This window comes from Crotalus tigris, unplaced genomic scaffold (genome assembly GCF_016545835.1).
Source record: "Crotalus tigris isolate CLP2741 ecotype Arizona unplaced genomic scaffold, ASM1654583v1 scf7180000024362.2655971311:6658466, whole genome shotgun sequence".
NCBI lineage: Eukaryota > Metazoa > Chordata > Lepidosauria > Squamata > Viperidae > Crotalus > Crotalus tigris.
This window is the reverse complement of record NW_024100530.1, coordinates 2,921,197-2,945,391: the sequence shown is the minus strand read 5'-3', so window position 1 is coordinate 2,945,391 and position 24,195 is coordinate 2,921,197. Positions and strand designations below refer to the sequence as shown.

General features: G+C 46.4%; 2 protein-coding genes across 6 annotated transcripts in view; both read right to left on the bottom strand.

The window, feature by feature from the left end:
* Positions 1 to 1,847: 1,847 nt before the first annotated feature.
* NRN1L (neuritin 1 like) lies at positions 1,848 to 13,241 on the bottom strand. 3 transcript variants are annotated; one of them, XM_039327600.1, is made up of 4 exons: positions 12,356 to 12,921; positions 11,000 to 11,169; positions 5,531 to 5,696; positions 1,848 to 4,356 (listed from the first exon to the last, which is right to left on the bottom strand). In XM_039327600.1, the coding sequence occupies exons 1-4, from the start codon at positions 12,514 to 12,516 to the stop codon at positions 4,071 to 4,073; spliced, it is 783 nt and encodes a 260-aa protein (XP_039183534.1). In that variant the 5' UTR covers positions 12,517 to 12,921; the 3' UTR covers positions 1,848 to 4,070. The 3 variants fall into 3 exon arrangements, with proteins under 3 accessions (XP_039183534.1, XP_039183535.1, XP_039183536.1); XM_039327601.1 differs by lacking the exons at positions 11,000 to 11,169; positions 12,356 to 12,921 and adding an exon at positions 13,137 to 13,241; XM_039327602.1 differs by lacking the exon at positions 12,356 to 12,921 and having other exon boundaries at positions 10,959 to 11,062.
* Positions 13,242 to 16,994: 3,753 nt separating this feature from the next.
* Positions 16,995 to 24,195, bottom strand: part of EDC4 (enhancer of mRNA decapping 4) — a 33,845-nt gene continuing 26,644 nt past the window's right edge. Inside the window, exons 25-29 of one of the 3 annotated variants that reach the window (XM_039327517.1) lie at positions 22,609 to 22,774; positions 21,008 to 21,194; positions 20,195 to 20,414; positions 19,197 to 19,360; positions 16,995 to 18,041 (exon numbers count right to left, since the gene is read on the bottom strand). In XM_039327517.1, coding sequence (XP_039183451.1) covers positions 17,849 to 18,041; positions 19,197 to 19,360; positions 20,195 to 20,414; positions 21,008 to 21,194; positions 22,609 to 22,774 — 930 coding nt within the window. In that variant the 3' untranslated portion in view covers positions 16,995 to 17,848. The remainder of the gene's footprint in view (positions 18,042 to 19,196; positions 19,361 to 20,194; positions 20,415 to 21,007; positions 21,195 to 22,608; positions 22,775 to 24,195) is intronic. The other 2 variants (XM_039327518.1, XM_039327519.1) reach the window with 2 other exon arrangements.

Genomic DNA, 24,195 nt, shown 5'->3' with positions numbered 1-24,195 from the left:
CACTGAGCTCATGGCCTCCAGAGAGATCAGCTTGCAAGTCCGTATTTCTCCCACACTCAGGCCCAAAGGCAGCAGACGGGTGGACAACAGAGGATTCGTGAACAGCTTGTCAGGCAATCAGCATGAAGCCCCTCTTGGCTAAACCTGGATGCTCACACTGCATCTGACCGCTTACTTGGGGTTTCTGGGACCGCTGATGTGGTTCTTGAGGTCTGCACAAAGCACAACATGAATACAATTGCAGGGATCACTTGTTAACCTGGGCTTTCCTCTGCTAAGAACCAAGGTCTGCTGAAACTACAGCCCCACGGTTAAACCTTTGAGACTTAAGCAAGCACAGTTGTAATAAACCACTTTTCATTCCTTAAGCTGGACAGGTAGAGACCCAGCAATCAGTGCTGTACCACTGATAATCCAATTGTCTTTATGCATGGTTTCCATAAGTGGAAGGGAGAAGAACTTTATCTTGTCTCTACCTAAGCCTGCTTAGAAGAAGGCAGGTGCCTTACATTTGTCTCTATAGCAGGACTCTCCAAACTTGACAATGGTAAGATTTGTGGACGCCAACTCCAAGAATTCTGGGAGTTGAAGTCCACGAGTTTTAAAGTTGCCAACTCTGGAGACTCCTGCTCCATAGGATGAATCGCAAAAAGCTGCCTCTGAACCCAAATGATCACAGAGAAAGAATTAACATCCAAAGGTCACAGAAGAAGCCATTTCTGTAAATGTAAAGGCCACTGTTGCCACCACCTGCTACCCCACAGCAATATTTTTAGTGCTCGGATGGCTGAAATAATAGAAGTAGTAAGTTGCCTGCATTGTTTTCCAGTGGGTGGATGAATTTTTGGAGAGAATCGACCGATTCCCAAGCCAGATTCCATACGCAAGCCTTCCGTATTGATTACTTTTCTAATTTCATATCCAAAGGAAGCAAACGTGACAGTTAAGAAAGATAATGAAAAATAGGCATCTCAAATACTTTCTCCCTTCCCCATTAAATCTCACAGCCAAGTTTATGAGGCTTGATCCTAAGCTTACAATAATATCTGGATACGTGCAGCATCGAATTCAGGTGTTTACATCTGAGCGCATCAATAAATTTTGCAACATTCTGTAAATAAGATCTACCTTCCGGCTTCATCAGGATTAAGCAGGTATCCCGAGCAATAAAAAGAGAAAGATGCGTTCGACTCTATTTGATTATTTCCCTGAGGCCCTTGGCTCCCTCCAAACTAACTCCTCATCAGTGACAATAAAATTTGAAATTCCTTTTTATAATACAGTAGATGGCAAACAACAACAGGCACAAAAACAGCCCCCCCCCCCGAAAGTGCTTGAAAATGAGCAGCATGGCTGCAGACCAAATGCATGGATTTAATTGGACCAAGACAGGGGTTAACTGCTCAGTGAAGGTTTTAAGAAAATAGGAAGATTAATTAAATTATGGAAGGGAGCAATGGCAGCACCAGGTAAGAAACTAAGCCGAACTGTTAATACCCGGATGGGGAGGAAAGTATGTGTGAGTTAACTTTCCCCCTCCCTTGCAAATCAGTGGTAGAATGCATTCTTTGTGTCCTGTATTCCAGAGTACGAGGGGGTAAGGACTGTTTAAAAGAAATTTAGCACAGACGTTCTTCTGCTGTGTCTTCCAGCCCAACTACATCGAGAGCAAAAGAGAGAAAGCAAACAACGACCATGCCATCAATGATAGTTTTACTGAGTTTTCTAATATCTGAAAAACGCATTTTTTTTTGTAAACTCCTAAGCAAAAAGATGATTTGCAGTGTGGTGCACAAAGTGAAGTGTATGAAGCGTTGTGTGCAGCACAGGGCAAGACCAAAAAAATATATATGCAAAAATGCCTTTTAATAAAAATATAGACAGACATTTAAACAGCAGATACGAATGAACAAGAGCTGAGGATTTCATTCTAATCCAACAAGAAGTGACAAGACATGAAAATGTCTTTCTAATATAGAAGGGCCATGTTGGAAAGATATCTTGGTTTCTGCTCTCCCAAAAAGGATTGTGGCCAACAAAACAGTTAAGACCACCACATTTTACCCATATCCTCATCTCATCTCTGTAAGGAAACAGAGAATGCAGAATGCTCAGAATTAGACTTGCAAATAGCAGTGATATAATATTACATGCACCCTCTCGTTGGTAGCAAGATCAATAGACTGTCATCAACCATACAAGTGAGACTACTAGCTATGTCCAGTGGGGAGAGAGGAGGTCTGAAAAAAAACCATTCTTTTTTTTATATAAGCACACACAACACTGGATTCATTTTGCCCTCAGGTGGCCAAAAATTGGAGAACCCAATGGGACACATAAAAGTACCAAGTGGGTAGAAATAAAATAATTGCTTTCCACAAAAAAAGAAACTACAGATGACATCTTCTTGAACAGGGAAAGCTATAAAATACGTAGCCACCGACAGATGTCAGTGCACACATAATGACTAGCACACAGAGTTAAGGGGTTGAGCTCATTGAGGACCACCACACACCACCATGTAAACTCACCTGGCCCAGATTGTCTCTCCTAATGAGATACTCCCGAGAAAAATGGAAACAAGGATTGTGGGACACTGGAACACGTTTGAGCATCTTTGAGAAAAGTTCCCTAGCGCAGGTCTCTTGAGTAGGGTGATGGTCCAGTGAGTAAACACCTGCTTGGCATGGAGAATATTCTGGAATCAATCCCTACTATTTCTAGGGAAATCTGGAAAAACTTTGCCTTCTCCCAATTCATACTGACAAGTTAGAAGGTCTAATAGTGTGACTCAATATGCATTCCAGAAGAAGAAGAGAGTGAGAAACATGAAGGAGAGACGATCGAAGGATAAGACCAGATAGAGACCTGGATAGAAACCTGCAACTCCTGGTATGTGCTAGCTTCCATGATTACTATGTGTAAGGAGAGAAGGTGCACCCTTAGCACATCCAAAGTTATCATCCAAATTAGTATCTGGAAGTTAGGGGAATCTGGATGGGGAGGAACAGATTTAGGGCCAACCTTCGCAAGATGAAGTGACTATGGATTTTGAGACTTACCAGTTCCAGAGCTTTTCCATCTCTGCTTCTGTACGGGATGCATTATTTGGGGAAACCTCTCAAACTCACAACTCCTGCTTAGACAGCAGGAGGTAGCCATGGCTTGGGGTTCTTTTGCAACATTCATTTATGCAACAATTGCAACCAATCCTGAATTGGGAGGCCCTGTTTATGGCCATGCCTTTGGCCATCTCCTGTCTGGATTTCTGCAATGCAACCAATGTAGTACTACTCTTGAAGATCACTTAGAAGCTGCAACTGGTGGCAGCAGTGGCCATAGTTATGAGTGTAGCTCGTGCTCTCCATGAACACCACTACTTTGTGAGTGTGTTTGGTTGCCAGTGAGCTTCTAGGTACAACTGAAGGTGCTGGTTGTCACTTTTAAAGCTCTTCATGGTACAAGGCCTGATTTTGGTGAAATCACCTGTCTCCAATTATTTTTGGCACCTCCAGTAAGATTGAACAAGGTTGGCATGCTCCAATTCCCATCATGTAAGCAATGATATCTTATGGACGCATACCTTCACTGTTATTGCACCTGCCCTGTGGAAGAGTATTCCCCCAAGATATGGATGACCCTTCCTACCTTTGGTAAGGCTTTGAACACTTGTTTTTTTCCCCACAGACATTGGGTCAGGAGGTCTTCTGAACCTATCCAGATTGGTTGTGCTTAGTTATTATGCTGCTTCTAGTGTAATTTGTTTTGCATTTGATTATATTTTTATAGTGTTGTTTTGATTGTTTGCTGCCTTGAGTTATATGTTGAGAGGATAAATTGACTAAATACATACACCTGAAGTGATTTTACCTAGGCAGGTTCCAGGCAGGTAAGCCCCGTGGCCTCCTGTCCTCCTACACAAGAGACTAGATGCCCTACAATCAGGGCACACCAGGCATTGCCATCAACTCCTAAGCTCAACAATATTCCTTAGAAAGAAAAAGAACAAGGTTCCTGATCCATACCATGGTGGAGAAAGGAGGAGGAAGGACTTCTCCACTGCTCCCAGACTAAGCAAAGGGTACCAAAGCCATAAGAGCTACAAGAGTCAATCTACCCATGAGGCTGGGCCAGAGAAGAGAAGCTGCCCCCTTCAAGGTCTCTTGATTGGTCTCATCTACACGTAAAGCCTTCCCATCGCCAGCCAGCTGGGCCCGCGAGCTGCACAGATCATGTAGATTGCCTTGGAACTGGATCTTTCGGGACTCTTGCCGAAGGGACTCCCAGATGTTGGCTGCCTCTTCAGGACAATTGGACAAAACCTTAGTGGCACACGCATGGAAGTCATCCCAGGACCTGTCGGAAGAACAGACTCAGTGAGGATTAAGCTCAACCTATACTGAAGCAACAAAGTGGGAGCACAGTTCTATTTGTAAGAGTCAGTGGTTACATGGCATTCCCTTCTATTTTAGTTTTTTTTTTCCCCTAGGAAGGGGCTGGAGTTAGCAACAGTCTTGGCTGCATGACTAGAGGCTACAGAAGTCCCAAAGATAGCATTGGCAAAGGTCCCAAAGTGAACACGAGTACAAAGAATCAGTTGTGGTTACTGTGGTGCAAAGTGACTGGAGACTGGCCCCAGCCATCTAAAATCCAGTTCCCATGTCATTTCCTGTATTTCATTCTATTGCTCTGGCCGGATCTTCCTGGGTGCATTAACATTGCCCTGGGAGGACACGAAGTGCGCTATGCTTTCTCAAAACCTTTATCATTTAAATTATGAAGAGGCAACTCCTACAAATGCACACACTTCTCCCCGGCAACCAACTATCTGAGGAGGGTTGTCGGATTTGTGTTAATGTGTGTTAACAGAAAAGCAACTTGAAAAATGCCCCACCTGCTTCCCATCATTAAAAACCCTCTAAAGGACCAAAATGGGTCAAAAGTGACAACACCGCCAAATGGCCTCTCGTGTCCACTTACAAAATTCAGAGGCTGAGTTATGGATCTTAATCTTCCATTTTACCTAAGCAATATCTAAGTCAATGATGCATTAGATGAAATATCAATAGGACTGCTGATGGAAAACAAGCCACAAATTAAATCCATTGCAATGTAAGGACTTAGCTAGTCAGGGCTTATTTAACAAACAACACACCTTCACTTGGGCAATACATTAATCCAATCTTATCACCTGGTCTTTAAGAGGTGGATGCAGGTAAACTGATCATTGCAGTTCTGGGCCCTAGATGCTCCTAAAGTCCAACCTTTGGAAGGCAGTGATAGCTTCTCTAGATTTAGGGATGACCTTTGAGTTCATAGCTGGGAAGAACAAGGGGTTTGTTTGATCTCTTTCTCAAAACTGGCGTTGCTATTTTTAAAGTTCTGTGCTGAAATATCAGACTCGGGAAGGCTGGAGTCAGCAATACCAATTTAGATGGATGAACAGCTGAAGGAATCTTGCAAGCTTTTGAGATGGCTCCACAATAACTTTTCTATTGATGGGCACCTGAAGTGGTGGACCTGCACTCACCTACAGATGGTGTTCAACTCCTCTTGATCCTGGATGGTGTCATCCTCCAGATCCTTCTGAACATTTTGAGCCATGCTGTCTCCAAGGCTAACCAAGCACTCTGCAAATCCCTTATAGATGGTATTGCACTTCCAGCCAGCTGCATTCACTGGCGGTCCCACTAGCACTGCAAGGAAGTTGAAATCGAGATATTCAGACTGCGTTATCTTCAATGGCTTTTCCCAGTTCACACCTTTATACATGTGCAGGACTATAATTCCCATAATTCCTGAGAACCACGCAGGATGGGGTGATGTGGTCACCATGATGTAAAAAGATGTTGAGACTCTAGAAAAGAGTACAGAGAAGAGCAACAAAGATGATTAGGGGACTGGAGGCTAAAGCATATAAGGAAAGGCTGCTGGAATTGGGTGTGTCTAGTTTAATGAAAAGAAGGACGAGGGGAGACATGATAGCAGTGTTCCAATATCTTAGGGGCTGCCCCAAAGAAGAGGGAGTCAAGCTATTTTCCAAAGTGCCTGAAGGCAGGACAAGAAGCAATGGATGGAAACTAATCAAGGAGAGAAGCAACCTAGAACTAAGGAGAAACTTCCTGACAGTTAGAACAATTAACCAGTGGAACAACCTGCCTTCAGAAGTGGTGAATGCTCCAACACTGGAAGTTTTTAAGAAGAGATTGGACAGCCATTTGTCCGAAATAGTGTAGGGTTTCCTGCCTGAGCAGGGGTTGGACTAGATGACCTCCAAGGTCCCTTCCAACATTATTATTATTATTATTATTATTATTATTATTATTATTATTATTAGTCATTAAACTTTCCTGGACTGTGTCCAATTTTTAGAGGCTAGCATTCATCAGCCAGCAGAGCAGTGCTGGCTGTATAGGCCAGAGTGGCAAATTGAAAACTTAAGAGACAAAACATCTCATACAATTAAAATATATATTTTGAATAGCTTCAAAAACTATTTCTATTCAAGAATCCTAATGTATCCTTGAAGCACTTTCGGCTGATACAAAGCTCTGTATTTTTAGCTAAGTTAATATAACAGTGAGGAATCATCGCCTAGAGGTGAAGCACGTACTTCATGTAGAAAGGGCACTTATTTCGCCTTGGCATCCTTCTATTGAAATGTTTAGGCACTGAATAATGGAAATGATTAATCCCAAAATTATAAGACAATTTTCTGTATTTCCTGAAGGGTATTTGCTGCGGGCAATCCAGTTCTGATGAAATAATTTTAAGCTGCATTAGGGGCCAGAAAAGAAGCAGTTAACGGTATCTTCTGTGTTTCTTTAGTTTAAATATTTGCATATATAGCCAAGTTTGATTTCTGAACAACCAAGAATAGGACTCTGATATGGATACTTATTTAATGTGGTGCAACATTTAGGATGCTGGTTTTGACAGATGGAGAACCAGCTTGGTTTAGTGGTTAAGGTTCTGGGCTAGAAACCAGGAGACTGTGAGTTGTAGTCCAGCTAGAGGTGCAGAGCCAACTAAGTGACTTTGGGCTAGTCACTCTCTCTCAGTCCTACAAAGCAGGCGATGGCAAGCCACTTCTGAAAACTTGCCAAAAAAAAACTTGCAAGGACAAGTTCAGGCAGTCAACAGAAGTCAAAATTAACTCAAAAGGCATAAAAATGTTTTGATGTATAAAACCTTTAGTGGCTCAGCTGGATATAAGCAAGCATTCACCAGGACTTCTGTCACCCAAGACACTAAACGCTGGAATGCCAGAAGGTGATTCAGAAAGACAAATAACAGAACAGAGTAAGAGAGTTGGAAGGAACCTTGGAGATCATCTAGTGACTAGTCCAACCCCCGGTTCAATCAGGACACCCTGGACCATTTCAGACAAATGGCTATCCAATCTTTTCTTAAAAGCCTCCAATGATGGAGCACTCCCACAACTTCTGAATGCAAGCCTTTTCACAGGTTAGGTGTTCTCACTGTTAGGAAGCTTCTCCTTAGTTCTAGGTTGCTTCTCTCCTTGATTAGTTTCCATCCATTGTTTCTTGTCATGCCTTCATTCAAATATTGGAAGACTGCTATCATGTCACCCCCAGTCCTTTTCTCTAGACTAGCCATGCCCAATTCTTGCAACCATTCTTCATATGTTTAAACTTCCAGCCCTCCAATCATCTCTGTTGCTCTTCTCTGCACTCTTTCTAGAGTCTCAACTTCTTTTTTGTAATATGGTGACCAAAACTGGATGCAGTAGTCTAAGTGTGGTCTTACTAAGGCATGGGTGTCAAACTTGCCACCTCAGGTGACGTGTCGCAATTTTTTTTGCATTGCTGGAGCTGGGGCAGGTGTGGCCTCTGAATGATGCAACCAGCCTGGAGGTCGGAGTTTGGCACCCGCTTTATAAAGTGGCCCTAGTACTTCATGTGATCTTGATTCTTTCCCTCTGTTCAGGAAAAGCAAGATTTCAGTACTCTGGATAGCTCCCAGAAAGCCCTACAAGAGACTGCATTTGTGCATAAATACCAAAGACAACTTTTCAATAATAAAGCTAAACTACCTAGGTGGAGTAATCTGAATCCCCAGATCATGAACAAGATGAGTGATTGAATTCACACATCATCACAGCTAAAAAGTCGGGTATTCAAAGTATCCAAACTGGGTCTGCACAATGCCCTAAGCCAAAAGCAAATGATCACAAGATGGTTTAACCTTATATGGAAATTTAATCAAAGTACGGTACCCAGCATTTTTGGACGGATTCATTTGTTTTGTTGTTTTGAACCCTGTCCCGTCGCTGAACTGCACCCCCAACAAACTAAAGTAGCCCTCCGAGGGGGGAAAAAGTGCCCACTTTTAAGCTAGAAAGACAAATGATTTTGCCTGTGCGTAAAGCAGCTGGCTAGCATTTCCCACCCACCTACAAATAGCATATTTCTATTTAGCCAACAAGATTGAAAGTAATCAGGATTTATTCAGAATGCAGAATAAACACTGTCCCAAAGCAAATTGAGGTCGTTGTCCTGTACAGTAATTTATGAGCATCTCATGAGAGGAACTCAGAAAGATAAACAGCCTATCTTATCTTGTAAAAGTCTACTACCATGCCAATAAGTACCATCTCAAGTGGCTATTAAAGATACATAGGCTGTGTTAGCTATATATTTAGAAGGTAAAGGCTTACTGTCTTAGTGCCCCAGTGATTACAAAAAGAAAAAGCAAAGCCCTTTGTCAATCAAAGCAACTCTAAGTCGGTCCTTGTTCTCAATGGGTAGACAGAATACAGAATAACAGAACTACAAGGGACTTTAGAGGTCTTCTAGTCCAACCCCCTGCTCAAGCAGGAAACCCTACACCATTTCAGACAAATGTTGTCCAATCTCTTCTTAAAAGGGTATATACTGAAATCACCGTTTCTATTAATTAGCTAAAGAACCCTGTGCTAGTTTCCATGGAAGAGTGACAAGCAAACCACAAACAAAATAATCAAACTTGGACCAACATATTTTTATATACATGTAATATATAATATAACATATATTATATATAACATATAATATAACATGTTATATATAACATATATATATATAATATAACATATTATATATAGGTGAACTTTACAGCAGATGGTGGTTTGATCTTGCAAGCCTGGAAGTAGACAGCACACAGTTACGATCTTTTGTATGAAACTCTGAAAGCTACATTATACTAATTGCCCATTTCGACACTCTTCTCACTCTCAGAAGAGAAAATATTTTATCTGGACTGTATTATAGCAATTTTTCCCCAAGAAGGCACTTTCCCACACATTGCATAACAAATCCATTCTGATCATTAGTAACTGAAGAGTTTTCAAGATCATTTGGAAGACAGCCAGTTGGAGAAAAGTAACTGAAACCCGTGGCATTTTATATTCAGATCCCTAGATAATGCCAATCACCCAGCTCATGCCTTATTTAAATTGCTATCATTTAAATACACACATACAGACACGCGCGCACACACACAACCACTGGGTCCGCCAATCGCATCAGTTATGAAGCATTAGGATTAATTATGCTAGTTCTACCATCAAATCATAGACAAGGCAACATCAGACTTTTTGCTCCAGACTTTTTCAGACTATGAGGATTTTAGTACCTTGTCCGATATTAAACAAGAAATAATGAGTTCCCCCAAAACCAAGACAGGAAGGAAATTACAATTCCACAAGGGCCTCCAGAAAGACCCGCTTAATCAGGATCCTGTAGAGCTCACTTCTTTTTCTTTTCTTAACAGATTTTTTTTTTGAATAAGACAGGGAAAAAAATAAGGGACGTTTACACATGGAAAACAACTTGGTTTGGGTGTTCCTTCCCACCCTTTGATTAAAAAAAAAATGTGAATGGAACAGGAAATTAAACATTTTCAATCTAACCGACTGTTAATTTTATTTTAATGTTGCTAGTCACGTTCTGATGATGCTGTACTACTTCTAATAATATTTGAAAGAGGAAAAAAAAGGTAACTCAGCTCAACCGATGCCAGAAAATGTAAAAGCAGTAGAAGCTTATTAAAAGATCAGAAAAATAAAAGGGTCTCTGCTGGCTATCATAGAAGATAATAACATCTACTGGAAGCGTCTTGGGATAGCTGAGGCCTCCTTACCAAAATGTACCCTCTTTTCAGATCTGAGCCTCTTCCCTTCACCCACTTTATCTAGTATTCATCTTGTATTTTTCCCTCCTCCATGACTAAAACAGGAAAATGGAGGGCCTGGTGTATTTCATTCACAAACAAAGAAACACACACACACAAAATGTTGGAGGGACCTGTGTCAATCATTCTCTTTCTAGACTGATGATCAGGACCATTGCAAGGAGTGAGGTGGTACAGACCCTGGGGACAGGGCAGTAGATAAGTATAAATTAACAAGTGCCAACTGGAATTGGGAGACCTGTGCCCCCCCCTCCAGCAAGTCCCAACACCGGCTGCTGTTATGGAGGTCCACAGGTAGTCCTTGACTTACAACCACCACGGGGCCCCAAATTTATGTTGTTAAGGGAGACATTTGTTGAGCGAGTTTTGCCCCGTTTTACAGCCTTTGTGGCCATAGTTGTTAAGTCAATCATTGCAGTTGTTAAGTTAACGTAAGTTAACTTAACATGGTTGTTAAGTGATTCTGGCTGACAGAAGGTAACAAATGAGCCCAGGACACAGCAACCGACCTAAGTATGAATCAGTTGCCAAGCATCCGAATTTTGATCACGTGACCATGGGGATGCTGCAACCGTCGTAAGTGTGAAAAATGGTCGTAAGCCCTTTTTTTTCAGTGCCACTATAATTCCGAACAGTCACTTAAACAAACTGTTGTAAGTTGAGGACTACCTGTATTAGCAGACAAGTAGTTCTGTTCTGTGTGATGCAGTTGATCTCTAATATATTATTACACAGACCAATTGCCACCTGGACACATTTCTCACCCATAAGAGAAGAGAAAGAAGTTTTAGCTGGACTGTATTACCGCAATCTTTCTCCCTTCCAGGCAATGCTTTTCCCCATGAGCAGCACCTCGCCTGAAGCCTCAGCCTCTTTTCAAAAGCAGGACACTCTCCTCTTCCAGTCATCCCATCCTTCGCTGAATTAAGGACTAGCAATCTTGCATCCCAAATCGGGTAAGATTCATCCCCAACACTAGCAGGAGGAAAATTCATAGAATTGTTTTTAGGATTTAACGAACAGAAGGACGAGGGAGGACATGATAGCAGCATTCCAATATCTCGGGGGCTGCCCCAAAGAAGAGGGAGTCAAGCTATTCTCCAAAGCGCCTGAAGAAGGCAGGACAAGAAGCAACGGGTGGAAACTAACCAAGGAGAGAAGCAACCTAGAACTAAGGAGAAACTTCCTGACAGTGAGAACAATTAACCAGTGGAACAACCTGTCTCCAGAAGCGGTGAATGCTCCAACACTGGACGTTTTTTAAGAAGAGACTGGACAGCCATTTGTCCAAAATGGTATAGGGTTACCTGCCTGAGCAGGGGGTTGGACTAGATGACCTCCAAGGTCCCTTCCAACTTTACTATTATTATTATTATATCCTGGGGAGGACTGGACCCACTCCTTCCAAAGGAAGATGAGTTTTTGTGAAGCCTGGTGGACGTTTTCAGACTACAGTAGTAATGCCTTTTATTAAAAGGCACCAGCTTTCCTGAGCCGCAGCAAGCTTTTAGCACAAAACTAATTTGCTTTTAAATTGCAGCTGAGGGTGCGGGGGGGGGGGGAAACCTCCTTATCTTGACCATCCCTTCCCTTATTGGGGGTGGAGTGGCAGAATCTGCGAAAAGTCTCAAGCACAATTCTGTCTCCTTCGGTTTTTTTGCAAGGGGTAGGAAAGCGGGAGCAAGAAAGAAGGAAAGAGAGGGCAGGAGCTTGCAAAGAAGACATGTTGAAGTAAAGCGGGAGCAAGAAAGAAGGAAAGAGAAGGCCAGGAGCTTGCAAAGAGGACATGTTGAAGTTCCTCCTTCCACTGGCCAGGAACATCCTTGAAGCAGGAGAGGGGCAAATTAGGGGCAAAGCCAAGCAGCCCCTCTTTTCATTTTTAGCCAGGAAGGCAGCCCCCACCGCCTGCAGGGCTCCCCTATTCAGTTGGGGGGAGGAAAGGAGTTTTGGAAAGTCAGCAGAAGAGCGTCTTGCCTCTTTTCGCCCCCTCGCGGGATCTTTGGAAGAATGAAAACGTTGAGCTTGCCCCCTCCCCCCAAAAAGCGAGGAGAGGTAATGGGAGCGGGATGGGAGAATTCCGCAGCGGCAGAGAAGGAAAGAAGGAAGAGGGGAGGAAAAAAGCCACCCCCCCCCGAGAAGCCAGGACGCTAAGTAGTCTAACCCTCCGCCTTGGCGACGGTTGCAACTTCCAGGCAAGGGGCGAACCAGCGCTCCCGAAGCTTGGGAGCCCCGGTTCAGACGGACGCTGAAAGCCCTGCCCTCCCTTTCCCCCTCCAGACGCGCAGAGTTCCAAGCCCCATCATCCACAGAGGGCACTGCCATCCATGGAGGGAGGGGGGGGGAGATCTGGCACTCCGGGACTTCAACGCATCTCAGCAAAGCTGCCTCGCCGGTGGTCCAGCGCTGCTGCTGGGGGGGGGGGCGCCTGCCCGCCCGCTGTAAACCCCTGGACCCTGCAGCCTGACCCGACGCAGCCCGGACCCGGGTTGATCCCTGGCCCCAGCCGAGGCAGGGACCGAGAAACAGCCTCGCTCGGTTCCAGCAGAGGTTGCAATTCAGCGGGGGCAGCAGCCCAGGCGCCCCCCCACGCCTCGGGCTCTAGCCCGCCCCAAGGCGGCCAGGCTGGCGTCCCCACGGGCGAGTCCCGTCCGTGCCCGGGGACCGACCCGCGCGGGGTTGGAGCCGGGCGTCCTCGCGGCTCTTCCCAACTCGCTCGCAAGGTGGACGGGACGGGACGCCGCCCCGCAGCCCCAGAAGGGACCCCACACCGCCCACCCACCCCGCCGCCGCCGCCGCCGCCGCCGCCGTCCGCCCCCTTCGCCTGGAATGCCTCGACCCTCCGCTGGGCGCGCTGGCCGCCCGGTCCGTGTTCTGGTGCCGGTCTGGGTCCCGGTCCGGATCCCGCCCGCTCCCCTCCCTCCCCCGCGGGACTCTTGACGCACCCAGATGCAAGGCGAGCAGCAGCGCCAGAGCCCCCAGCGACGCCCCGCAGCCCATGGTGCCTCCGCCGCCACCGACCGCTCGGGAGGGAGTCGGGCTGCAGAAACGCCGAGCGGCTCCGGGCGGCCGCTCCGCCCCGCCTCCGGCTTCGCCCCGCCCCGCCCCGTCGGCGGCTCGGGGTCCCGGGAATCGCAGCTGAGGCCCGGGGACTCCTTTCGGGAAGTTGAGCACCCACCACGTGGGAGCGCCTGTTGGGGGCTCCTGTGCACCCCTCCCCCCCAGAAGTGGGTGCGGGAGATGGTTGCAGAAGATGGGCGGGGGGGGGGGTTGGACTAGATGACCTGTGAGGTCCCTTCCTACTCTATTAGGAATAGAATAGAATAGAATAGAATGCCCGGTGTGCACACGCGCGCGCGCGCGCACACACACACACACACACACACACACACACACACACACACACAGAGTTGAGCACCACCACGTGGGAGCACGTGTTGGGGGCTCCTGTGCACCCCCCCCAGAAGTGAGTGCGGAGATGGTTGCAGAAGAGGGATGGGGGGGAGGTTGGACTAGATGACCTATAAGGTCCCTTCCAATTCTAAGTGGCTAAGCCCAAACTGGCCTGCCTAGCTACGGATGTGTGTGTGCTTGAGTTTGGGAGGGTGGTTATAAACTGCAGGATGCCAATAACAATATGCTGTTCACAAAAGCGGTTCCCGCGGTTCCAGTTCAGCCTAAAGTGTGGGTTAAGCCTGGTTTTTAGGTAGCCACAAGGTGAATTTGTTGTTGTTAATTGCGAAGTCGTGTCTGACCCATCGCGACCCCATGGACAATGTTCCTCCAGGTCTTCCTGTCCTCTACCATCTTCTGGAGTCCATTTAAGTTCACACCTACTGCTTCAGTGACTCCATCCAGCCATCTCATTCTCTGTCGTCCCCTTCTTCTATTGCCCTCAATCTTTCCCAGCATTAGGCCCTTCTCCAGTGAGTCTTTCCTTCTCATTAGGTGGCCAAAGTATTTGAGTTTCAACTTCAGGATCTGGCCTTCTAAAGAGCAGTCGGGGTTGATCTCTTCTAGGACTGACCGGTTTGAACGCCTTGCAGTCCAAGGGACTCGCAGGAGTCTAAGCCACAAACAGTATGATTTATTGCACGTGAACCTCTGCAGTGATTTTTCTAGCAACACAGAGGCACCATTAGATCGGATTAGACATAGTTGGCTGGTTCACATCACTTAAACTTTGGATTCTAGTTTCCAAACTAGACTGGCTGGGCCACAAACCTTTTGGCTTAGGGAAGTCAGTGACTGGTTCAAAGCACCACCAGTTCCCAGCAGTGGGAGCCTGGGTCTCTGTCATTATAAATGTTATAACTAGCACAGTTGGATTTTCACAGCAAGATACATCTAGAGCCACTGTTTAATAGCTTAGAGTAGTGTTTCTCAACTTTGACAACTTCAAGACAAGTTCCCAGACAACATGAAGAGTGAGTAAAATGAAGAGTGAGTAGCAAAATCCCCAGATTCCTCCAAAATTCTTTGGGCCGATCTTGTGCAACCAGACTCGGGATTATTCCATTTGTCCAGCCAAACTTTGCTGGGAGTGCCTGCAAGAGAACGTGGAACTACTGGCTCCCCCTTGGAAGGCAGAGCTAATTCCTAAAAGATGGAATGGTGAACGGAGCGGGAGGGAGAGAAGGATAGCCCAATCTGTTTTGGGCAACAATTAATCCTTTCATTGTCCTTGCAAAATCTTGCACCGCTGAAGAAAGAGGCACTTCATAAAGGCTTACTCCCCACCCCTATTCTGCTTTTCTCCGAAGAAGAGAGTCAGCACAGGCCAGCCTTAGAAATGCATTTCAAACCCCCAGCTGGCAAGGAAACACTGCCCTTCTTTAATCCTTAAAGCGCTCCCAGCATCCCAGTTTATCGTTCCAGCAGTAGCTCTGCAGGTGGAACTAGAAAATATGCATAACCAAGTGGGCCCCCTGGCCCAATCTTAGCAGTATTTGCCATCCTCCAAGAAGAGAAATCTCAAACTAGCGTGCGCTTTGGCGTTGTTCTCGCTGTCCTCCCCTTCCCAGATGTGTTTGCTTCTGACAAGTACTTAACCTCTTTAGCAGCCGTTTTCATGGGCAGAGGAGATCAGAGGGGATTTACAAGGTGCTGTGCAGGACACACACACACACACACACACAGCCTCATCTAATCTATATACTACTAAAACTTTCACGTCTGTAATCATTAACTGGGCGAAATGGTGCAATCAGAGAGCAAAACGTTTTGAACCAAAATAGCTCAAGTGGGCTAACGTAAAGAACGTGTCCCAAATCTGGGATCTATGGCTCCTGTGGAATTGAAATTTGGCCAATTTTATAAAGCATTTTATAAAGCATTTTATGACATAATACAAAGTGTCACAAAGCCTCTCCAGTGGTCAACTCTTGATGTTTTGACTGTGTTATACAACGCCACATGGGCTACTTTCAAGGCAGATATCTCTAGAACAGTGGTTCTCAACCTTTTTAATGTCGCGACCCCCAACCGGTCGTAAGTCGAGGACTACTCAACTGGTGCAGTACCATTTGCAGAATGGGACATTTGGCAGGCTCAGCAGGGCAGAGACAGCCTGGACAATTCCTATTGGCTTTTGAAAGCCAATAGAATTAGACTCTATTCAAGAGAGTCTATTCTATTGGCTTTCAAAAGCCAATAGAATAAAAGGGAGTAGCACAGCTAAGGAAAAGGGGGAAAAAAATGGTGGACTGCGTTGTTTGGCGACCCCCATGAAATGGTCGTTCGACCCCAAATGGGGTCCCGACCCACAGATTGAGAACCACTGCTCTAGAACATAGACTAAGGGGCCTTGGGAGGTCCACTAGTCCAACCTCCTGCTCCATTTCAGACATAGGGTTGTCAAGTCTCTTTTTGAAACGCTTTGGTGATGGATCACCCACAACTTCTGAAGGCAAGCTCTTCCATTGGTCGATTGCTCTCACCATTAGGAATTTTCTCCTTAGTTTTAGGTTGCTTCTCTCCTTGGTTAGTTTCCATCCATTGTTTCTTCATCTTGCCATTTTGGTGCTTTGGAAAATCTCTTATCTCCCCAAATTTTTAAGAATTCTTCAAGTATATTACAAGCTCTGCCGCTGTTGAAGGAATTGAGGAATCCGGTAAGGAAATCTCTCTGAATCGACAACCCATGAGATCATGGATTGTTAGTCTGATATAAAAAATGAGCCTGGCTCCTTCCCTGTTGTTGTTGATGATGATAATAACAACAATAATAATAATTAAATAAATAAATAAAAAGTTGGAAGGGATCTTGGAGATCATCTAGTCCAACCCCCTGCTCAGGCAGGAAACCCTATACCATTTCAGACAAATGGCTGTCCAGTCTCTTCTTAAAAACTTCCAGTGTTGGCGCATTCACCGCTTCTGGAGGCAGGTTGTTCCACTGATTAATTGTTCTCACTGTCAGGAAGTTTCTCCTTAGTTCCAGGTTGCTTCTCTCCTTGATTAGTTCCCATCTATTGCTTCTTGTCCTGCCTTCAGGGGCTTTGGAGAATAGCTTGACTCCCTCTTCTTTGGGGCAGCCCCTGAGATATTGGAACATTGCTATCCTGTCCCCCTTCGTCCTTCTCTTCATTAAAGTAGACATACCGAGTTCCAGCAACTGTTCCTTGTAAGTTTTAGCCTCCAGTCCCCCGCCTGAGGTGCTTGTTTCCTCCTAACAGTGACTTTGTGAATAAATAAGCCAGATTGTTCTGAGCTGATGCAATATGCTGACTCAAAGCAAAGCATTGTATTTGAGAAGCGCCCTGGGACCCAACCGGGGCCTCAGGATGAGAAGAAAGAGCTGGTTTTTTTTTTTATTTTCCTCCAAAAAAGTCATTTATTGAACTTGTTTTTAAACATTATTCAAAAACGAAAGAGTAAAGATTCTAGATAAAAAGGAAAGAAAATATGTGGTGTGAACACAACCCCCCCCCCTCCGACTAAAGCAGGGGTAGGCAACCTTGGCTCTTTTATGACTCGTGGACTTCAACTCCCAGAATTCCTAAGCCGGCATGGCTGAGCTTGGAAACCTCTCCCTTTTCCCTCAGCGTGGCTGGCTCAGGAATTCTGGGAGTTGAAGTCCACCCGTCATAAAAGAGCCAAGGTTGCCTACCCCTGGACTAAAGGAACTGTCTGATCCGTAAACATGCTCCACCACGCTGAGTAACAATGCCCCCCCCATGTCTTTCCCAAATGGGAAAGGGGGCCTTCGCAATCTGCCCCCACCCCCCGCCACACACAGCGCAGAGGGAGGCTTCCGTCCCTGCGGCTGCTGTGACTCGACGGCCTGCCCGCCCTTTGACCTCTCTCTGCCAGGCACGGATTCCTGCGAAACCCCAGGCGACGCCCTCCGCGCGCGCGCCTGGGGAGTGGGACCTCTGAGCTCCGAAGTGGGAGGAAAGGTGGGATTCGTGTGTTTCTGCTCGCACAAGTACAAAAAGAGACTTGCGCGGAAAGGAAAGAGTATGTGGACCTGCAGGGGACTAACTCGCCGGGTTAGTATGCATCCCACCCGGCTTGGCGCGGACGCGTTTTGTCAGCCAAGAGCTCTCGGACGAGGAGGAGGAAGAGGAGGAGACTGGCCGAGTGGAGAAAAGAAAAGCAGCCACCCCTCGGTTAGCCGGGACAGGCGCCGTTGAGCGAGAGCCGTCAAGCCCTGTTAGGACATGCTGGACGTGACCAGGCCTTGCAGCATGATCATCAGGCGGCGGGCAGGCTTGCTCACGTTGTTGTGAGGCTCCACCTGCAGGAACTGGAAGAGTTTCTGGCGCACCTGGTTCATGACGGAGCCCATGTGGTCGCGGGTGATGGGGTCGCTGTGGTCGAGGTGCATCACTGCCTCCTCCAGGTAGCTGCAGAGGGAGGGAAGAGAAGACAGCCCAGAGTAAGCAGCCCATGCTGGTTACCATAGGGCAGTGAGGGCGGACCTTTTAAGAGGCCGAAAACTGCCCCGCCCCGCCCGCCTGCAGGGCCACCCACCGCCTCCACGGCCTGCTGCAGCAGATCGCCCAGGCAGCCCTGCAGCGCCATGGTGGGCACCCCCTCTGCCCACGCCCCACAGCATTGACGGGGCGCAAGGGCGGAGTTTTGTGCCTGCTGCCCGGCTGCCATGTGCTTGGCTGCGCTGCTCCACGCAGGCCACGCTCAGGGGCGACTCTCCTCCGGGTGGGCTGCTGATAAGAAGGGGGCCACAGGGGAGGCGGGGCTGGGGCGACGGCGCGTGTGCCCACAGAGAGGGCTCTGAGTGCCACCTCTGGCACGCGTGCCATAAGTTTGCCACCACTGCCATATGGTGAAGGAGGGTCTGGGATGGAATGTGGTCAGGAAGGAGGGAGGGAGGGAGAGTAAGCGGCAGCTCAACCCGGATATTGTGTGTGAGAGAAAGAGGGTGAAGACAGCCCCTCCCAAATAATTCTCGGAGTATAATTGTAGATGCAAATAGTAGAGTGCTCGGTCTGGCCACATTTTGTCTACAGACGTGAAACAACAGACAGCTCAGCTTTGAAAGAATTACCGTGTATTATTTTTGGGTTTGGGGTCTGATACCCACCTTTCAATTTGGAAGAATGGGTTTGCTTAATGCCTGGCTCACTTGCTTACAACGACCGCACGATTCACTTAACGGCCGGTGCAATAAGTGTTCAGAAAAATGGATCCGCTCACGCGTATGCCTCAACTTACAACCACGACTGACCTGAAGGTCAGGTTTTCAATCGCAAAGGTGGTTGTTCAGTTGAAGAAAGGCCAATCTGTGCTTGTGTTTGGCCACAGGATTTTCGGCTCAGAAGCCAGAGAGGCAGTTGGCAACCAGTGCCTCCCGCCCAACAAAACCAAAATTACATAAAAAACAACGCTGTGCACATACAGTTGCTCTCCCTTTCCCCAATCTGAATTTTTTCCCCCTTTCTTTTTAAGACCACAGTCTTGCCAGAGGAATTATCTACTGTAATCCTTTTGAGAGCGAGACAGAGTCCACCTTCCTGTACATACCACCAAAGTTTACTCACTTGAGTTTGAGTTCTGTGCGGGAGCCTATATCTGAAGAAAGCTGCTGGATGAGAGACAGAAGGACTGGCTGGGAGAGAGGACAAGGGTGCTGTCCAAAGACTTGCTGAGCGTCAACGGTCTCACAGACGTAGAGAACCAGATTCAAATCAGCCGCAGTGAGAGCCTGCAAGTGTGAAAAGGGGCATACAGGAGATCCCCAGGAATGCTGGGACATTCTGATGTAAACAGGAAAAAGCACTTGGGGTGATTATTTCCCAAAACTGCAATCCCCCCACGCTCCATGATTAGAAAGCTCACGTTTCTGCTCCCAAGCGCGGGTGGCATTCCTATCCCAAATAGCATGACCATTATGGAATTCTTAAAACACCCAGAGGTTCCACAGATGAGGAGGCAAAAGAAGGCCAAAAGAGTCATGAAACTGTTTTGATTGATCCCAAATGCAAAAGGAGTCAGTTAGCCTAATGTGGCACCTTCAAGAGTGCAGGCCCTACTTAACGGGTGTTGGAAGGGTTAGGGCTGGAGAAAGGATGGCAAACAGATAAATCTGACACCAGTATGTTGATGTTTATACAAGGAATTATCTATTATTCTGTATGTGTATGGACTGTGTGTATGTACACGCACACACACACACACAAGCTTGACAGCATGCAAACACCTGCACCTTAAAGCTGGAATAGGCAACATTAATCTTCCAGATGTTGCTAAACAACCACCCTTAGCTACAATCCTTACTGAGGGATGCTGGGAGCTGCAGTCCAGAAGTTATATATTCCTGCCTCTGTGTGTGTGTGTGTGTGTGAGAGAGAGAGAGAGGGGGGGGGACACTTCTAAAAGGACACCAGGAGATGAAGCTCGGCATTCTTGGCCTTGAAAACCCCCCCGGTGGTTTTTCTTCATTAAGCCCTGCAACTGGTCCCCGGAAGGCCGAGTAGGAAGGCCTTCCTGTGGGCAGTTGGGAGAGACTACCTGGCCATCGAGTCAGAAGGACACATACCTGCTGGAAGGCTTGGTTCAGATGTCCCTGCTGCAACAGTTGCAGCATGTGAGCCTGCTGGGACTGGAAGTCTAAGTGGGTGGCAGGGATGGGCGTGCCTGCAGCTGAACGCATTGCCTGCATGATGCTGGAGGTGACAGCAGCCTGCTGCTCCTTCATGGCCGTGCTCACCTCCCCCTTGATGACTCGCTGTACCTGAGCCAAGATGGACTCTTGCATGCTGGACAAACGGTGGAAGAGAAGAAAAAAGGTCACAGGGATTCTACAGCACGGAGGGTGCGGAACACACGTTTCGCACTCGCTCAACATTCCTTAGTGGGTAAATAACAAGATGCAGCAAAACAGAATAACTAGCTCCGGTCCATCCAAACCTTCTATTACGGCCTACCTACCTAGCAAATGGCTTCCCTAACCTGGAGCTTCTTAAATGGTATCAGACTAAAATTCCAAAGAGAGCATCAAGTTTAATAAGAAGCTGCCATTGCTCCTTTGAAGGGACTGAATAGGCAAAAAGGAACTGCTGGCTGTGGAATTCTGGGAGTTGAAGTTCACATGCCTTAAAGTTGTCAAGGTTGAGAAACACTGTTCAAGGGCATCAGGACAGACAGTCAGAAAAGAACATGGGGTCCAGATCTCTCATAACACACCGAGGTTCTAATTGCACCAATTGGCTTGTAGATCTTGTCTATGATCTACCAAAGGGACCCACAACTCTTAATCTGACTTTGTGCAAGAACACGATGGATATTGCAGCAGTAGGTGATAACCAACTCCTCCTACAGATGGTGCCCACCTAAGTTCCCATGAACTCACTTGCCCACAATGACGTGAAGCTGATGCTGAACCTCAGAATGCACGCTGGCTGTGATGGTGGATGCCATTTGGTCAGTTGCAGTCTGGAAAGAGTTGACCATCTGCCGGAGCTGGCCCAAGAGAGAGTCCCGGGCTTCTTGTTCTCGCATCTTCTTATTCTTCAACTGAGCCTCCAACTGAAGAATATCTAGGAGAGAAAATTCATAAAATGTCCAGTGGTGTGACTGAAGCCAATTTTCCCCATATCCGCCATCTCCCAATGCTGCCTCTCATCAACTTTGCTTACAATCCCTGGTTGTAAGTTTACAGCCGGTTGCTTATCAACCATTCGAAGTTACAATGGCCTGGGAAAGTAAATTTACAACCCATTCTCAAAGTGGATTTGGACTTATGGCCATGTAGTTCTCTTAATGACCACTGTCATTTTTCTAAGGCTTGTCGTAAAAATAACTGTAAACTGAGTCTGATCATGCGGTGACTTGGCTTACAACCGCAATGATTTACGACCAAAAGGCTCCAACGTGGTTTACGTTGGGGGCTAGTTATAATGGGTCTTATGCCCTCACTCTCAACCAAACATTGCACTGTTTTTCAAACTCTGCCACAAGGCATAGGAAATTCATGAACTTACACGAATCTCACCAAATGTCTTGCCTGGATATCTGCTGTGGATTTTCTGCTCATACAAAAAAAAGTGCAATCTCGAGAAGCCGGAGACCTTTGCCAAAATACTGGAAATGTTCCTGGGATGAAGATTTCATCTGAGCATTCTGAGACTGTTATCAGTGCAGAGAAGCAGGGCTACACACCCTATTCAACATTTCACTGGAACTCCCCCTGTTCAAGAACACTGTGTTTGAGTCTTGCTCAGCAAGATTAACTATGACAGTGGTGGCGAACCTATGGCACAGGTGCCAGAGGCGGCACTCAGAGCCCTCTCTGTGGGCACGTGTGCCGTCGCCCCAGTCCTAGGCCTTCAGCTGGGTTTTATAAAACCTTTTAGCTTTAGGCCTCTGTTGTGGTGTGCAAAAAAAAAAAAAAAAGGTTCAATCAATTTCAACTTCTTGCGGGGGAAAAAAAAAAAGATCTTGCAAAGTTGGGATTGATTGATTGAACTTTTTAGTCCCACCCAGTCTGCCGTTACCACTGCAGCCACACTCACCCAATGGGCCACACCCACCCAATGGGTCACACCCACCCGGCACCTGACGATGCATAAGTGGGTTATGGGTTGCAGTTTGGGCACTCGGTCTCTAAAAGGTTCGCCATCACTGAACTATGATCTTTAAAGCCAAGCGGAACAACCACAACAAAACTCTCTTTCAAAAGGGTCCCGTGGGAATTATTCCAAATGGAAGAGATTTCCATTATTGTGGAACCAATTCAGTAATGGCCAGCTGGAGGCTTCTATCCGCAGAAATAGCTGAGAGACGTAGGGCCTCCCGACACAGAAGCTCCACTCTTAGATCACACCCTGACATCCCTGAACTCAAAAGCTGTTCAACTGACATTCCTTTCGCCTGCTTTAGTAAACCACCACTCCCGTTTCCTGGACTGGGAGCAAACCGCCGGGAAACAGAAGGGCGGTAAAAACGACATACATTCTTGCGTGCCTTGTTTGAAGGTGTCGTTGATCTGCTGGAACATCGACTGGCAGCTCTTTTCAAAGGCAGGTAGAACTAGGCTTTGAAAGGCCTCCCGAAAGGCTGTCTGCATGGGCACCTGTAAGGTATCGGTAGCTGCCCGAGCGATGGTGTCGGTAAGGTTCTGGAAACCAAGGAGGCAGAAATCCCCAAAAGTTAGATTAGAGAACCTCGATTGTCATTTTTTTTTTTTTTTTACTGTGGGCACAACAGCACACATTAAAAGTGGAATTTAGTTGCCTGCTCTTGAAGTGTACACATACACAACACCCATTTAAACATACTATATACAACATATGTATAGACCAGGGGTAGGCAACCTTGGCTCTTTTATGACTGGTGGACTTCAACTCCCAGAATCCCTGAGCCAGCCATGCTGCGGGGAAGGGAGAGGTTCCCAAGCTGAGCCATGCTGGCTCAGGAATTCTGGGAGTTGGTCCACGAGTCATAAAAGAGCCAAGGTTGCCTACCCCTAGTATAGACCCACACCCTTACATAGAAGTAACATATAAATATTAATCACTGTCCCTCTTTTTTTTATTAAAAGTTTTTTAAAATTTCATACAATATATCCCAAATCCCTCCCACCCCTCCCCTCTCCCCCACTTCCCAGAGCTGATTACAGGGTTACAAATAAACAAACATAATCTAACTAACATTACCCAACTGTACTATCAATCAAATCCATACCATCCTTTAACCCCTTTTAAGATAAATATTAACAAATTAAAAACAAAAATAATAATATAATTAAACCATAAAACTAAAAATAATATAAATTCAACCATATTAAACTATTAATATTAATATTAGCAGAAATGGCAAAAAATCTCCGCTTATTTGAAGGACCATTCACAAGAAAAATATATTTCGATTTGGAGAAGATGGATTGATTATATTCAAAAGAAATAGGAGACTGAAAAGTATTATCTTTTTTATGAGTGAACTTTAGATTATTACCGTAAATGCCGGCGTACAAGGCGACCCGGCGTATTAGACGACCCCCGTCTTTATAGCCGGGCCGCATTCCTAGAACGTCGTCTTATACGCTGGAAACTACCAGTATTTCCGGCATATAAGACGACTCGGCGTATAAGACGACCCCCGTCTTTGGCGCCGATTTCAGCGCTCACGGAAGTTGCCTTATACACCGGCATTTACGGTAATAGTTTAATCACTGTCCCTCTTGAATACATAACGGAAGGAGGAAGCTTGAGCATTCACAAGGTTTATACCGTATGGAACAAAACTCTGACTGAATCTGGATGTTCTGCTTCGGGTACCACGAAGCCTCCTCCTCCTCCTCCTCCCAGAATGGAAGAAGGAAAACAAGTCATGGAGAGGATGTGTAGCCTCCCAGACAATCTTACACACCCCACTAAACGCTGCTAAAATGATCTCCGTGCAACAGAGGTCCCTACAGAAGTGGCGCCTGCTCTCTCGTTGGCTGAAGCAGCTAATCCTGCCGATTTAAGGCTGCTTACGTGGGTAGTCCTTGACTTACAACCATGCATTTAGCGACTGCCTGAAGCAACAAGGGCACCG

Excerpts from the sequence above, each read along its gene's own strand:
- NRN1L (XM_039327600.1), bottom strand. The coding sequence starts at position 12,516 with ATGGCAGTGCCCTCTGTGGATGATGGGGCTTGGAACTCTGCGCGTCTG. Across the intron at positions 11,170-12,355 it reads AACCGTCGCCAAGGCGGAGG|TGTTGGGGATGAATCTTACC; the intron begins GTTAGACTACTT and ends TCCTCCTGCTAG. Across the intron at positions 5,697-10,999 it reads TGGAAGGGAGAAAGATTGCG|TGCTAGTGGGACCGCCAGTG; the intron begins GTAATACAGTCC and ends ACTTCCTTGCAG.